The sequence below is a fragment of the Gossypium hirsutum genome, chromosome D05, assembly GCF_007990345.1.
Source record: "Gossypium hirsutum isolate 1008001.06 chromosome D05, Gossypium_hirsutum_v2.1, whole genome shotgun sequence".
Lineage (NCBI taxonomy): Eukaryota > Viridiplantae > Streptophyta > Magnoliopsida > Malvales > Malvaceae > Gossypium > Gossypium hirsutum.
Genome location: NC_053441.1, coordinates 20,803,740 through 20,820,238, shown reverse-complemented (window position 1 = coordinate 20,820,238; position 16,499 = coordinate 20,803,740). Strand labels below are relative to the sequence as shown.

The window sequence follows — 16,499 nt, the reverse complement described above, 5'->3', positions numbered from 1 at the left end:
CCAATATATAATGTTGGTTTAGACTCGATGACTTTGTAATCTACTAATATATTCATGCTATACCGCTTAATTGCAAACATACATTCTTCCTTACTTTCAAATCTCTGGCCCACGCGCAACTCATCTGGATCAGAATATACGCCCATTCGGTAACCATGTGGTATTTCAGGGTACTCCGGAAACTCAGCTGCCCGTGCCGCATCGGGGTCTATCCGAGACATGTGTGCCCCAGGATTATTGTGTATCACAATACGACGAATCTGGTTTCTGACTGAAGACGCATTAACATTTCCATCCTCATTCACCCCTTCGTCGTCAATATCATCCGGGACCTCGTCTGCGTCGGGATCACTCTCACTATCCACTTCGTAATCAACAGGATCACTACTATAGTATACATCATCACCAACCACATCAGTCTCGGCTGCAGCATTAAGATCAATATTTATCCCATGTATAGGTGATTGACTATCAACATACGATACCAGAACCACCATACACGGCGCTTCAACTCCATTTTCTTCACCTAATGGAGTGGGATCTTCAGTTGCCTCCACACTGGCTAACTCAACAAATAACTGAATCGGTGCATTTTTGTTACTCGAAGTCCCACAATAAAGAGCGACCATTGTTTCCACGTCTTCATCGTCTACAAGTTCCATTTCGGTAAATTTTATTGGATCTGTTGATACTGGAAACTTGTAGAAAACTTTTGATATCCTTCTCCCACAACGTCTATAAATTTTTTCACTAATTTTTTCCTTCATATCATCAAACAAGATATTTCTATCAAATCTCATTGCTACTTGTTTGCGACATTCAAATATACATCCCACAGTTGTTGTTAATATTTCTCCATCGAAATAAACGCATACAAAAAACTGATTCTCCATTTTCAATACTAGATCTGTAAAAAATAATTTCAAATTTCTTAAAACAGTTTCAAAATGTAAACAAAATACATAAAAATTTTAATGCAAAATTTTTCATTCAGAAACTAACAAAATTAATAACATGGCAAAATAACTTTCGAATAATAAAATTACTAACAAAACTCTACATTCTATTTTAAAAAAAACCAAAATACCTACTTTTTTCTTCTTTTCCTTCCTTCTTTTCTTTTGCTTCCTTCATTCTTCTTTCTTTCGTTTTTGTAGTCAAATTTATGTCTGTGTTGGGGGTATTTATAGAGAAAAATCACAGCATTGGCGCCTTCTAATATGGCACCACCATTGGAGCCTTCCAAATAGGCTCCAATCCTATGTATTATACGGGTTATATACTAACCCGGAAAAGTATAATTTATATTTTATTAAAAAAATTTATTATTATTTTATTCATTGGCGCCTACGAAATAGGCTCCAATGAAAAAGTAACCCATTTTGGTAATTTTTTTTCTGACATACTATTTTAGTAATTTTTTTTTCTATCCTAATTAGGTAAAAAACCCGCTCATCTCTTCACCAAGGGAGACTTGATTGATGCACTTCACAAGTGAGATTTTATCATTTTTCTATTTTTTAAAATGAAAGAGTTTGATGAATTATACTCGACCTACTAGGGTTCAAATGTCAAAGTACCAAGTTAAGATATTTCAATATTGAATTTGATATTTCGAAGAATTTGATTTTATATCAACATTTTAGCTCTATTATTATTATTTTTTTGTTAAGGACTAATTCAAAGTAGTGGGTTGTTTAGTTGAACAAGTATCTCGGTAGAATCTTTGTTAGTTCCAGATTTTCAGTTTAATTAAATAAATTGTTAGCTATTTTTGTGTTAAGGTAGTTTATTTGTAAGCCTATAAATATAAACATTTATATTTTGTTTTATCAATTCAGTGTTCATCAATAATATAATAACTTTGATGCATATTATAATTGTCTCTTTCACGTTTCGTATTCAACATTTTTTTGCAAGTATCATTTGACCTCATATCTTTATTGTATAATACTAACATCAAATTTGTTATGTGAAAAACAAATAAAATAAAATAAAATAAACGCATAATTTATTCAAAACTCTAGAAATGAGATGGGCTGAGCTAGTCTGCGGGCCTAACGGGTCACCAAGGAACTATCTAAGCTGCTGGAAAAACAAATTTCATACATTTGGATTTGGTTTGCTATCGCTTTTGAGGGACTATTTAAAGATCGGAGTTCAAATTTCAAAAGCAGCTTTCCGTTTTCTACAGATAGAACGAGAGGGAATGGAAGGAACTGAAGTGGAAGGAAGAGACAAGGATCGAAAATTGCAGATCGCAGTTCGCCGCGCCAAAGCTGCGCTTCTGCTTTCTTCACTGAAATCATCAGTGAATCGCGTCTTCGAAGCAGCAAACAACGACAAATTTAAGGTTCGTGCTTCTTGTTCGAATTTGATGTTTAACACTGTTCAAATTCCCTTCAGTTTTCCTTCCATTTTCCTCACTAGACGCAGGTAAAGGAAAAGATGAGGAGAGAGATTGAAAGCCTGAGGGTGGAGTTGGTAAAGGAGCGATTGAAGATGAAGAAAATCAAATTCTGTGGAATGGTGGATCTGATTCTTCAAGTCATCTTGGTTATGTTGATTTCCAGTTTCTTTATGAAGCTAGCACTTGATTTCTTTATCTTTGGTGATGAATCTTTCTTCTGTTACTCAGCAACCTAGCTTTCAAATATTTTTCAGTCATTTTGGAGATCAATGTTATGAACAGTAATGAGAAATTTCAGTTGTTTGCGTGAGATCAATTTGCCAAACAAATTAATCACTATTAATCTGTTGTTCAGTTTTATGCTACAATAAATTTCCAGTTTCTTCTTCAAGTTCATTGATATAATAAGGGCAACGACAACAAAGAACAATGCATAGCAATACTAGTTTCTGCTTGATTATTCCTAGGAGGAGGAAGAAATGACCAGCAAGCCGAAGTTGAAGCCACTCTCTTGCCAACACAAACAAAACAAAGAAGAAAGGCCATTTATAAAGTTCTGTTGCTTGCAGAAATTGCATAATACTAAATCAATTTACAAAGAATTCATGGGAAGTCTGAAAATTGCCTTCTTGGATATGTTTATATGTTGGACACAATTATGCTTAATTTTTTAGTTTTTTCATACACTCGAAAAATCATATCTGCTTATTTATATCCAAATGTGCATTGAACATGAGAACTTTAGAGAAAATGCTAAGTCCATATAACATGGGTTTTGCTTGCCTAACTGGGTTAGTAGATTAAGAGGCAAAATAAGCCAGATAAACGGCATGAATGCAGCAGGGGAGTTAAGACTTCATATCCATACAGAATGAGTCGAAATATAAAAATGAGAGGGGGTTGTTGAAGATGATTTTGAAAAACTTCCATTTCTTGACTTTTTTCTTTTAATTAGAGTAAATTTTAGCAATAGGTACCTCAAAGGGATCTTAAATGACAAGTAACCATGAGCCACCTATACTACCCACCAGTTTGACACTCCTAGCCTTAGGCTTTTCAATCTTGTCCCTGCTTAACTTTTTAAACCCGTACTCCCAATCAAATGAATCAGGACATTACAAATTTGTATTTCCAGGCAGAAACAACAAAAAGGGAGAATTTAATCGTTCCTTCAGAGTGAGCAAGCTCCATATATGCTAAAAACCATGTAGCTATCAGCCCATCACCTGATTTGATCACGACTTTGATCACACTGGACAAAAGTTCCAAGTATGTTCCTTTTCCAAACAGCCTAATAAGTCCTTTATCTAATGTTGTTTACATGCGGGATTGAAGCAGATAAACTGTCTCAATGGGAATTTACAAAATCAGACCATATCACATGCCTTTTGCAAGCAGAAAAGAATGGTTCAATTCATCTCCACTGCCCACCCAGTGAACCAAGTGAAAAAGCTCTTTTGAAATGGGAAAAAGACAACGCTGGTTTCAGGTATCAACATCAGATACATCTATCCTGCAAAGAAGCATCAATGGCAAGATAAATTTACAGTCATATCTTAGATAAAACCACAGTTTGGTAGAAAACTGAAAAGATGCTCTCTGCTTTAGAGTATCTTGTGATAGTTTAGAATTCATCCCTTTCGAATAATTTGACACTAAACAAGCTCAAAAGGACAAACCACCCAAACAATCAAGCCTGCTATGTCGAACTTTAAATTATTCGCTTCTGAGGCAGAATGATTGAGAACCAAAAGTCACTTCACTTGGACAACTTTGGGTGGTATGGTTGAGTGAGATCATAAATCTTATGAAAACAATTTTCAAGTCCAATATTCCACCAATTCAATTGCTTAATGGAGACCAAAGGTAGCTAGTTTCTGCTATTCCAAAGAAAATAGAGGGAAAAAAACAAAAAAACAGAAGAATCTTGTTTAGAAGTTCATTCCTAGAATAGATAAATGACAGTACCTTTAATCAAATGCATACGGGTCATCAGCGTAAGGATTTAGAGAACCTTCTGAAAACAAATCACCGATATTTGAAGCATTTGGTTGACATCCCTTGGTTCCCTGGATGATGAATATATATCAATGATGTTTCTCTAATATTGGAAAGGGAAAACACTGATTTAAACAGTCAAACATATGCTGATAAAACGGGTCATTAAACAGTTAGTCTAATCTATTTTTGTTACTATTTCTCTGAAGTCAGTCCCTTGTTCCTTGTTTTTAAGGAAGGAATTATTTCGTTAGTGCCGCTCATACTCTTTCAATAATATACTGGAATTTGTTTCCACTTTCCTCTACTATTTCTAACCACGTCCACTAGAATGTATTAAAGAATTTTAACTGTTGATCCCCTCATGGTTTAGCTAGTTTTGTATTTTCCTTTTTCTTCTGCCAAGTATAAATTGCATTTTCAAGCTGTCAAGCTTCATGATTTTGACATATGATATGAGTATAGATGTGACTATGATCTAGGAACCATCTTTAGCTTCTGAGTACCTTGACAAAACTTGCAGGGGCATTAGCTTTTGGTGTCCGGACCTTCTTATGTTTCCTTGGATCCTGATGTAACATCAGACAAGGAAGTTCAGCATGGATCATGCATGTGTGCATACGTGCAAATGTACAACACTATTGATCAACATATATCACATTTGGGTTTTCTACCAAGGATGTAAACTTTTCATGGATTCAATATGGTGTTAGTTACAAACCTCAAACAAGACTGTACTTCTTGTTTTTCTTCGTTTTGTAATTGTTCTTCCATTGGAAGTTTCAACTTCATATTCATGGTGAGTTACCTGTCATGCCATAATGTAAGATTAAGCAAATATATATCAATGATGAATGTCCATCTCATCCTTTTCTTCCCAACCTAACTGCAAATGGAAAAGGGGAAAGAAAACAAACGTATCTCACCTTCTTATGATGCTTAGGAATGCTTCTTACACTTCCTGTGTTGGTATTTTCTACTTTCTTCAACAATTTTGACACTGGTGTTTGTGTTACACCTGGGAATGGTGATTCCTGTAAACAATATAAAGACGTTTAAGGCGCCTTGTATATTATGTGATTTGAGTAGACAATATAGAAAGCAATCACAGTGACTCATATGATTAGAAGTCAAGATTCAAAATTATTTATAGCTTTTTGTTACCTTCTCTTCTTCCTCTGGCCTTACCAGAGCATGTTGAGTTCTTTTCTCAAAACCAGAATCCTTCTTCTTGACTGAAGAAATGGAATAATCCTGCAAGGATACATCAAACTGATGGCATTTTAAATAATGTGTTGAATGCCACATGTAATTACATTTTAATAATGCCTATCAAAATATTCCACATCTGATTCCTACTCCAAGGCAAATCATACAAGGTAAGATTTCTGACTCCAATTAACTTATAACAAAAAAGTAGAATATCTATGTCTGCCAACTATGAATGTTTTCCTGTGTCTTTTAGGAGGTGTTGTCTGTTAGAAGTAAAATATCTCAGCATAAACTCTAAGCTATGGTCTTCAGTGCCACAGTGGTATTTGGTGACATACATGCCCTTCTACTCTACTAGTATTCATTACTCTTCATCCACCTTTGCTTCCCTTTCCAAAAGCATAGATTCAGTCAATCATGCACAACAGCAGTTCCAATAATGCTCAATGCATAATGAATCTAAATCCAGTCAATGCCAAAACTTAGGAACTGTCTTCATAAGACAGACATTATTCACTGAAGTATTTTGGTACAAGTGATAATTGCATAGCCTAGCTATAACGCCTTGAACAATGAGGTTCCAGTACTGCACATTTGGGCAACATGAAAGTTACGGCTAATGTGACAGTTAATGGTGTGTCCTGTTCTTTGCATGCACAGGATGAGAGAGAGAGAGAGAGAGAGAGAGAATGAGCAATATGTCAAAGAAACAAACCAACCCTTCTCGAGTTCACTTCTTGTTCTTCTTTTGGTTTGTCACTCATCACTTTCCACTGCAGTTGTAATAGAGCTCTCTGCCTGTCTTCCTACAACATATTAACATAAATCAGTGCACATATAATTCCAGTTAATATAAAAGGGGAAGCAAATACATACTTTGGACTTCTGGAGATTTAACTCCTCCTGAAGCTTTTTGCACTCATCTTCAAATTGATACCTCAATGCTTTCATCTGAACTTCATGTTCATTCCTAAGAGATGTTGTTTTCTAGAAAATTCTTAAACTATTACCAAATTAAAAATAATAATAATTGATGCTAATATGAATATTTCAAACTTAAAACTTAACAGTGAAAATACCTTTCTCAGTTCATCTTCTGCCTGAAGTTGGGCACGTTTTAGCTCCTCATGATGGTCAGCTTTGAGAATTTGTTCCTTTCTATCATTCTCCTGCTGAAGACAAGTGACCTACAAGACAAGAATGACATTAGAATTTATAGCCTGCACTGTCATAGATGAGGGGCAATGTATTTTAGATTTATAATATGACATCCAAGGTTAATCAGTACATTACACCACAAAACCAGTAAGTAGAAACAGCAAAGCTCCTATATGTGCATAAAGAGAGAACAAACAACATGATCTTAAGTTTGCACTAGTTTCCAGTGCCATACTAAAGTAGCATTTTCCTCTTGAATGCACAACAGCTGCTGCCTTAATTCTTCTCTGCACTCTGCAACCTTCTGGTCACATTTCTGTTCCATTTCTCCAACAACTTTATCAACCTGAAAGATTAAGTAAGTGAGAACCACTGTTTTCTGCATATTGCAACACACAACCATAAGCTAACCTTCTCTTTTTCCAGTTTAACAATCTCCTGTTTCTCCATGTCGTACTTCCTCCGTATGTCATTAATAGCCTGAACAAACTCCTCTGAGTATTAATCCAATTGACATCTTCAAGGATTCATATCACATTGAAGGGAAAAGAAAATGATACCTGATCATTTCTCTGAGATATCTCTTTCAAATGTCTAGATAACTCTATCTGCTTACTCTCTAGCATCACATCATATTGCTTCCTGGCTTCCACGAGTTTACTTTCAGCAGTTGCCAGAATTGCCTGATTCTGCAGAAACATAAAGAATCTTATATTTATTTCAGATCCTGCATGGGAGTTCGAAATTTACATATTCTATAACTGTCTCCCAAACCTCTGAAATTTGAACTTCTAGCTTTTTTTCTCTTTCTTTATATTGCAGGATAAGCTGTTCTTTTTCCTCCACCATTACCTGCAGTTGACCAACATGTTTCTCCAAAGAATTTACCTGTGCCTCATGTTTCTCCCTCTCCTTTTCCAAAATATCAATTTCTTCTTTTTTACCCCGTATCTCTGCTTGCATTTTCTCTGTATTATCTTTATTCTCCATTTCCAGAGCTGAAATTTTCAGCAGTAGATCTTGCTGTAGGACAAGCAAATAGGCTTATGTTAGCAATAAGACTAGCTCAAATAGATAAAATTTGAATTTGAATTTGAATTTATATTCAAACCATTTTATTCTCAGATGATCTTGAACTTTCAGACAGTGTATCAATCTTCTCCTCCAGTTTTGAAACCAAATTTTCTGTTTCAATCTTCTTTGAGACCAGATTTTCTGCTTCGGACTCCAACTTCTGGATTCTCCTCTCAGCTAAATGGCATTCTTCTGAAAGCTGTGCCATAACAGACTCTTGGGCTTTCTGAAGTTCAATGATCTTACTGTTTAACTTCTGGTTAACCAATTCTAGTGCATCCCTTTCTGATGTTATGCACAAGAATTTATCATGGAGTTGCTCATACTTCTTTTGAGCATGCTCAGCAGCAAGGTCTTTCTCCTGTTGAACTAACTTAAAGCAAGTGTCGTAGAGAGAATTTAGTTCATCAAACTTGTCTGTAAAAGTCAGATTTTGTTTATCCAGCTCGACCAATTGTGCAGCCAACACAGAGACAAAACCTTCAAGATGTTTTATCTCCTGGAGCGATATTGATAGCTTTTTAGCATATTCATTATTGCCCAGCAGAAGATTACTGTTCTCTTTCTCCAAATTCTCCTGAGTGGTTAGCAAACATTTTATCTCGTCGTCTTTTGATCGTAACTCAAGCTGAACTTCTCCCATTTTAGAGTTCAAACTCTCTGCAGCCAGCTTATTTGCTGCTATGGTTGCTTCAAATTTCTTTATAAGAGCATCTGCATGAAAAAGATTCCAGAAGTGTGCTTTTATGAAGCAAACACTACGGTTTTCATGGCTAAAAATTACACTGTTACACCTCAAAATCAACCAAGCATCCTAAAGTCAATTTAACTGGCTTAAAATAGAAAAGCCTTCTTTTTTCTAAATAAGGGAATACTGAAAGCCAAGAATCCTAAAGTCAAATTGGTAAAAAACTTATTCAATGATTTTGCTATCTTGCCATGAATCTGGATCATTAGAAATACTGATATAATAAGTATTGCATCTTACCGAATGATAATTACAGCATGATTATCAATTTTAAAATAAGATAATGTTAAGAAATGGCTTAAAATTGGTAGTGGATTGTTGTTGTTGGTAGTGGGTTGTTGGTGGTAGTGGATTAGTGGATGGTTGTTGGTGTCCATTTTCAACCACAAATCTTTGCCAAAGTTTTGGACAATTATGTCCTTGAACTCTCTTATAAATAGAGAGGTTCATTAGCCATATTCATCATCCCAAACCAAGAGAGAGCAAAGCTTGTTCTTTGAAAGCTAGGATTTTAGCTTTCGGGTTTTCTATAGGGGTTGAGAGTTGTGAGGTTCTCGGGTTGTGTCTTGAGTGTAAAACACTTGTAATCTTCATCTTGTTATAGTGAAATTTCTTTTCGCCTCTGCCCGTGGACGTAGGCATTAAAGCCGAACCACGTAAATCCTTGTGTTCACTTTATTTTTCGTTCCGGTCAATTTACTTGTAGTCATATCGGAGTTCTCGAATCGATCCTTTCCGCAACAAATTGGTATCAGAGCGTAGTTGAAGGAGTGATAATATTTTCTGAATTGCCCTGTGACTGCAGCTTTGTCTGATCTTTCACATCAGGAAGAAAATATTATCATTCATTCAAAGGTTCCAAATTATGGCTACAAGTGTTTCATCGACTAAGTATGATGTCGAGAAATTTACCGGGAAAAATAGTTTCAGTTTATGGCGCATCAAGATGCGGGCAGTGCTGGTTCAACAAGGATTGCTAAAAGCATTGTCTGGTAAAGATAAATTACCAAGCACGCTTTCGGAAGAGCAAAAGGATGACATGCTAGAAAGAGCACATAGTGCTATTCTGCTATGTCTAGGAGATGAAGTGCTACGAGAAGTAGCGGATGAGAAAACCGCGTCCGGTTTGTGGCTCCGGTTAGAGAGCAAGTACATGACGAAGTCATTGACGAACCGGCTCTACCTCAAGCAAAGACTCTATGCCCTGAAGATGGAGGAAGGTACACCTGTTTCCCAGCACCTGGATAAATTCAATTCCATTATCATGGATTTGAATAATATCGATAACAAAATCGATGATGAGGACCAAGCAATAATTGTTTTGTGTTCTTTGCCTCCCTCGTATGAGAATTTTGTTGATACAATGATGTACGGTCGTGATGACCTGACTCTAGAGGAGGTGAAAAATGCCTTAAGTTCCAGTGAGTTGAGGAAGAAAATCACTGGTAAGGTGGTCGAAAACAATGAAGGCGAAGGCTTGGTTGCTCGAGGAAGATCCAAGGCAAAGGGTGGAAGTTCAAGTAAAAGCCATCCTAGATCGCAGTCCAAGAAGAGAATACAGTGCTACTACTGTAAGAAGTACGGGCACATGAAGGTAGATTGTCCGAAAAGGAAGGAGAAATCAGAATCACAGGAGCAACAAAATGATCGTGCGAATGTAGCTGATGCAGATTCTTCAAGTGATGCCGAGATCGTTCTTGCAGTATCCGACTCTTACGCTGGTGGGAGATGGATTCTTGATACGGGAGCTACATTTCATATAAGTACTTCGAAAGATGCATTCTCAACATACGAGAAGCATTCTGGTTCAGTACTAATGGGAAATGACCACGCATGTCAAGTCATGGGGATTGGCACAGTTCGTATAAAGATGTTTGACGGTATTGTTAGAACTCTAACTGATGTTCGGCACATTCCAGAAATGAAGAAAAATTTGATCTCTTTGAGTACGTTGGACAAGAAAGGCTTTCGGTACTCTGCTGAAGGTGGAGTTCTCAAGGTATTCTCGGGTGCTTTGACTGTGATACGTGGTAATTTGGAGCGGGGCCTTTACTTCCTCGATGGTTCCTCGGTTACAGGTGTTGCGGGAGTGTCATCATCAGATGATCTAGATTCTGACACCACGAAGTTATGGCATATGCGGCTCGGGCATATGAGCGAGAGAGGCTTATCGGTGCTAAGCAAACGAGGATTATTGTCTGGGCAGTGTACAGGAAAGTTGAATTTCTGTGAGCACTGCGTCTTCGGTAAGCAGACTTGGGTAAAGTTCAGCACTGGGATTCACAAGACAAAAGGCACAGTGGATTACTTCCATTCTGACCTTTGGGGGCCTTCTCCGACAATTTCTAAAGGTGGTTACAGATATCTGCTTACCTTTATCGATGATTACTCGAGAAAGGTTTGGGTGTATTTTCTGAAGAGCAAGTATGAGGTTCTCATCAACTTCAAGCAATTTAAAGCTTTGATCGAAAATCAAACAGGAAAGAAGATCAAGCGATTCCGGACGGATAATGGCTTGGAGTTTTGCTCAGGTGAATTCAATGAGTTCTGCAAAAATGAAGGAATAGTGAGACACCGCACTGTTCGTCGAACACCACAACAAAATGGAGTTGCAGAACGCATGAATAGAACTCTCTTGGAGCGAGCTCGTTGCATGCGATCAAATGCTGGGCTCGGTGAAGAATTTTGGGCTGAAGCTGTTAATACTGCTTGTTATTTGGTTAACAGATCTCCGTCAACAGCTATTGAGCTGAAGACTCCTGAGGAAGTATGGTCTGGTTCTCCTGCTGATTACTCTGGTTTAAGAGTGTTTGGCTGCCCTGCGTATGCTCATGTAAATGAGGGAAAACTCAAACCGAGGGCGAAGAAATGCATATTTCTTGGATACGGCCAAGGGGTGAAAGGATACAGGTTGTGGTGTCCTGATCCGGTTTCGTCCAAGTTCATCATCAGCAGATATGTGACTTTTGATGAGTCATCCATGCTTCGATCCACCACAAATTCCCGGGAAAAGGAGGAGTCAGATAGAATGGGAGATCACGGTGTTGATAAGCAGGTGGAGTGTCAGGTGGACGCTCCAATTCCTACGGAAGGTACTTCAGTCCAGGATGATCAAGTTGAGGTGCAAGATTCCGATGAAGATGAGTCACCTCAAGAAAAACCATATAGCATTGCCACTGGAAGAACGAAGAGACAAATCAAACCAAATCCGCGTTACGCTAATCTGGTGTCTTTCGCGCTCAGTGTGGCGGAGTCCATTGGTATAGAACCTTCCAGTTATAATGAGGCTGTCACGTGTGATGAGTCGGCACAGTGGGCAATTGCTATGAGTGAGGAGATAGAATCTCTTCACAAGAACCATACTTGGGAGTTGGTTAAGCCGCCAAGTAACCAGAAGATAGTTGGTTGCAAATGGGTCTTCAAGAAAAAGGAAGGCATCCTAGGGGTTGAAGCAACTAGATTCAAGGCACGATTGGTTGCTAAAGGCTTCACTCAGAAAGAGGGGATTGACTACAATGAAGTTTTCTCCCCAGTCGTAAAGCATTCTTCCATTCGTGTATTACTTGCCATGGTGGCCAAGTCTGATCTAGAACTTGAGCAGCTTGACGTAAAAACGGCGTTCTTGCATGGTGAGCTCGAGGAAACAATCTACATGCGTCAACCAGAGGGTTTTACAGTTCCTGGTAAAGAAGACCATGTCTGTCTATTAAAGAAGTCTTTATATGGATTGAAACAATCCCCAAGGCAGTGGTACAAGCGGTTTGATAGCTTCATGATTCAGCATGGTTACACAAGATGTGACTATGATGCTTGTGTCTATCATCGGAAGCTCTCAGATGGTTCGCACATTTATTTGTTGCTGTATGTTGATGACATGTTAATTGCTTCCAAAAACATGTCGGAAATCAACAAGTTAAAGTCGCAGTTGAGTGGTGAGTTCGAGATGAAGGATCTGGGTGCTGCCAAGAAAATTTTGGGCATGGATATTCACAGAGATCGCAAGGCGGGCAAGCTTCGTGTGTCGCAGAAGAACTACATTGAAAAGGTTCTTCAACGCTTCGGCATGGATAAAGCGAAAACTGTGAGTACTCCGTTGGCACCACATTTCAAACTCTCTGCAGAGTTGTCACCACAATCTGATGAAGAAAAGCAGCAAATGTCTCACATTCCATACTCGAGTGCAGTTGGAAGCGTGATGTATGCAATGGTTTGCACTCGTCCAGACATTTCACATGCAGTTAGTGTGGTCAGCAGATACATGAGTTGTCCTGGCAAGGAACACTGGCAGGCCGTGAAATGGATTCTCAGGTACTTGAGAGGTTCTGCAGATTTATGCTTGGTATATGATCAGAGTGACTGCACTAGCAGTGTCACGGGCTATGTGGACTCTGATTATGCTGGAGATCTGGACAAAAGAAGATCTCTGACGGGTTATGTTTTCACTTATTCTGGAGGAGCCATTAGTTGGAAAGCTGTGTTACAGTCTACCGTAGCCTTATCTACGACTGAGGCGGAATATATGGCGTTAGCAGAAGCAGTGAAAGAAGCATTGTGGATGAAAGGTCTAGTAAGCAGTTTGGGTTTACAACAGGATTTCACTGTTGTATTTTGCGATAGCCAGAGTGCCATACATCTGACTAAAAATCAGATGTTTCATGAACGGACCAAACACATTGATGTCAGATATCATTTTGTTCGGGAACATGTTACGCAAGGTGACATTGTTATCAGCAAGGTTGCTACCGAGAAGAATCCTGCAGATATGTTAACTAAGGTGATCCCTGCATATAAGTTCAAGCATTGCTTGGACTTGATAGGTATTCGGGATTGATTAGCGCCAGAGAGGCGTTTGGAAGAGGTGATCCAGTTCGAGGAATTCACTATGATGTTCAGCTTGGTAAATTTCAAGCCAAGGTGGAGATTTGTTAAGAAATGGCTTAAAATTGGTAGTGGATTGTTGTTGTTGGTAGTGGGTTGTTGGTGGTAGTGGATTAGTGGATGGTTGTTGGTGTCCATTTTCAACCACAAATCTTTGCCAAAGTTTTGGACAATTATGTCCTTGAACTCTCTTATAAATAGAGAGGTTCATTAGCCATATTCATCATCCCAAACCAAGAGAGAGCAAAGCTTGTTCTTTGAAAGCTAGGATTTTAGCTTTCGGGTTTTCTATAGGGGTTGAGAGTTGTGAGGTTCTCGGGTTGTGTCTTGAGTGTAAAACACTTGTAATCTTCATCTTGTTATAGTGAAATTTCTTTTCGCCTCTGCCCGTGGACGTAGGCATTAAAGCCGAACCACGTAAATCCTTGTGTTCACTTTATTTTTCGTTCCGGTCAATTTACTTGTAGTCATATCGGAGTTCTCGAATCGATCCTTTCCGCAACAGATAACCCCTTATTATCCTTTTCCTATCTTAATTTTTTTAGGTAAAATTTGTTCCTAGATTGACTAAAGTAGTTTATTTGTGTAATGCTGGAATGAAACCTGAGGCATGTTACGCTATATATTCATCCAGAACCTTCAAACATCTTCCAAAACATTAAGCTAGAATCACATCAGGCTATGTATTCATGAGAAATCATCTAACAACTGATGCAACCACTTAGTAGTCATTAAACGAATATGAGAAAGCCTCTGTACAAACTAAGCTAAGCAGTATGCTCACCTTTTTCCTCAATGAGGTTCGCTATTTTGCACTGTTCATCCTTGTAAAGCCTATCATTTTCCTCTTTCTCAAATTTGAGTTCTTCTATTTCCTTTCCACCTGCATTGAAAATACCAAATGTCCAGCACATTGTAGAATGATAAATGTGCGCTGCTCTTGTTCTTATTAAGAAAAAAATCTTCAACAATCATCACAACTTAAAAAGAACGATTTTGTGCGAAGAAAGTACAAGTAACTCACGGTTCCTGATAGTTTCCTCAGCAGAACTTAGCTTCAATGAAAGGCCCTCCATATGCTCATTTAGTGAATCTATCGCTTTTGAACTTTCAGACACTTTGACTTCAAAAAACTCTGTATCTTTCTCAGCTATTTAAAGGGGGGGGGGGAATAAACCATTATATATCACAAATATGAAATTTCAGAGAATATTGCATTGCATATATGTAAAAACCCTTACCATTCTGAACCTGACTGGCTAAATGATGTAAGGTTTCGGTGAGTTGATCACAAAGAGTCTTGGTTGAAGAGAATTTGGACTCCAGACCTTTCCAGAGCTTCTCATCTTCTTTTTGCTTTACTTTGAGTTTAGCATTCTCGTTGAAAGCATTTTGCAACTTTTCCTCTAATACACGGATATGCTCCATCGATTTCTTCAGCTTACAATTCTACAGTTGTTGAAACGATTTATAAAATAGCCATTAAAAAAGAAAATGAACAGATCTTCATTATCTCGTGAGACCAAACCATATGATTCATAGATTGAAGAACTAGCAAAAGCAAGAACAATAACAATCAAAAAGTAAAGCAACTCTTGAATCTGCGTGTTTTTCACAAAGCTGAATGAAGATCAAGGAGGAAGGATAAGAGTCATGAAGTTGAGAGAAAGTACCGCCAGTTCGAGATCGGTCTTCACAGAAGCTTGCTCTTTAACAAGTTTCTCTACAAGGAAAAAAAATCACGGAACGAATCATCAAAATTGTTAGAATTATTTGAGAAGTTACATAATCAGAGAAAAATCTGTCGATCAAAACCTGCAGTTAGTTTCAAACTGGCGAAACTTCCCAGAGAAACTGAATCGGAAGATGGGCGAGAAGAGAATGAGAAGGTTTTCGCGGCTCCAGAGCCGGATCGTGATAAGGATTTGAAATGATCCAAATTTTTTATGCTTGGAAACCCGAGTTTCTGCATCTTCAAAGATCGAAGATCAAATATGCCAACGAAACTCAGGAAATTTCGCTTCAATCGCTCTCACCAGCTCTCCCTCTGAAAATCCGAGTATTTACTGAGAGAAATTCGAAAATGGATAAGGCGCGAAGGATCTATGGTATTTATATGGACGCAGGGAAGTTAGTTAGCGGGAGTTCCAATTGCATGCGCTCGGTCCTATCCTAACATTTTGCAGCGTCTACTTAGAAAGTCAGAATTAGAAGCTTTTCTTCCTTTTCAAAGTTGACTTTCTTCCCAAAGAAATCTTATATTTAACAAACGTTTATCTGGGTATCTATCAAATCAGTAAGTATTTATTTAGGTATAAATATAAAACTTAAATAAATTTAAATTTAAAAAAAGACTAATACTTCATTTCATGGTTTTCTCTTTTCATAGTAGAACCTGATCGAAATATTTTGCTAAACTACAGCTAAAAAGGAAAAAGGAAACGTAAATTAGAATGTTGAATAAATTTATGTCTGCATTTCTAGATCACTACCATTTTCCTTTGATGTGGAAGCTTAAAATTACAAGTTCTTCTTTGTAAAAATGGAACAATCAGGTCTTTTAAATTTAAAGAAATACAAATTTAATATTTTTTCATGAATATTTAATTCAATTAAACTTTGAAGAAATTAGAATGCGAGAGAAATATCACCTTAGACAAATGAAAAAGTAAAAAATAAATTCACTAGGTTCAAAATTTTAAACTCAATCAGAATATCTCAAGTGATCGAAACACTAAATTCTTTCAAAGTGTAACTAAAAAAGGATGAGCATAGAATAGAATCTTGAAAATTCAATACTTGCATAATAATTGGGTAGGTGATCTTTTATATATGAGACGAATCTTTTTTATTTACTTTAAATTTATTCTGTGCAAAGTTAAAGTGAGTGAAATGTCATTTATCAAAAATTCACTTATTTTTATTATCTATTGAGACGAAAAACATCCTAAATTCTTCATTCTTTAGAAAAGAAGTAAAAGATGCAATCTTCCAAATTGATCCATTAAAGGCATAAGCATT

At 37.4% G+C, this 16,499-nt stretch overlaps 2 protein-coding genes across 2 annotated transcripts; one reads left to right on the top strand and one right to left on the bottom strand.

The window, feature by feature from the left end:
- The first annotated feature begins 2,014 nt into the window (after positions 1 to 2,014).
- LOC107903136 (uncharacterized) lies at positions 2,015 to 2,799 on the top strand. Its single transcript, XM_016829181.2, has 2 exons — positions 2,015 to 2,353; positions 2,431 to 2,799. Exons 1-2 carry the CDS (start codon positions 2,030 to 2,032, stop codon positions 2,644 to 2,646), a joined length of 540 nt encoding a protein of 179 aa, XP_016684670.2. The 5' UTR covers positions 2,015 to 2,029; the 3' UTR covers positions 2,647 to 2,799.
- Positions 2,800 to 3,391: 592 nt separating this feature from the next.
- LOC107902590 (synaptonemal complex protein 1) lies at positions 3,392 to 15,633 on the bottom strand. Its single transcript, XM_041094276.1, has 19 exons — positions 15,294 to 15,633; positions 15,152 to 15,201; positions 14,720 to 14,927; positions 14,503 to 14,628; positions 14,263 to 14,361; positions 7,890 to 8,566; positions 7,553 to 7,801; positions 7,339 to 7,467; positions 7,190 to 7,258; positions 7,014 to 7,124; positions 6,700 to 6,807; positions 6,497 to 6,607; positions 6,340 to 6,426; positions 5,573 to 5,662; positions 5,335 to 5,442; positions 5,130 to 5,216; positions 4,915 to 4,977; positions 4,379 to 4,479; positions 3,392 to 3,923 (listed from the first exon to the last, which is right to left on the bottom strand). Exons 1-18 carry the CDS (start codon positions 15,448 to 15,450, stop codon positions 4,381 to 4,383), a joined length of 2,628 nt encoding a protein of 875 aa, XP_040950210.1. The 5' UTR covers positions 15,451 to 15,633; the 3' UTR covers positions 3,392 to 3,923; positions 4,379 to 4,380.
- Between the last annotated feature and the right edge of the window lie 866 nt (positions 15,634 to 16,499).

Coding starts and splice junctions, on each gene's coding strand:
- LOC107903136 (XM_016829181.2), top strand. CDS start 2,030: ATGAGATGGGCTGAGCTAGTCTGCGGGCCTAACGGGTCACCAAGGAAC. Junction 2,354..2,430: donor CAAACAACGACAAATTTAAG/GTTCGTGCTTCT, acceptor TTTCCTCACTAG/ACGCAGGTAAAGGAAAAGAT.
- LOC107902590 (XM_041094276.1), bottom strand. CDS start 15,450: ATGCAGAAACTCGGGTTTCCAAGCATAAAAAATTTGGATCATTTCAAA. Junction 8,567..14,262: donor GAACCTCATTGAGGAAAAAG/GTGAGCATACTG, acceptor TTTTTCATGCAG/ATGCTCTTATAAAGAAATTT. Junction 4,978..5,129: donor GAAGTACAGTCTTGTTTGAG/GTTTGTAACTAA, acceptor ATGTTACATCAG/GATCCAAGGAAACATAAGAA.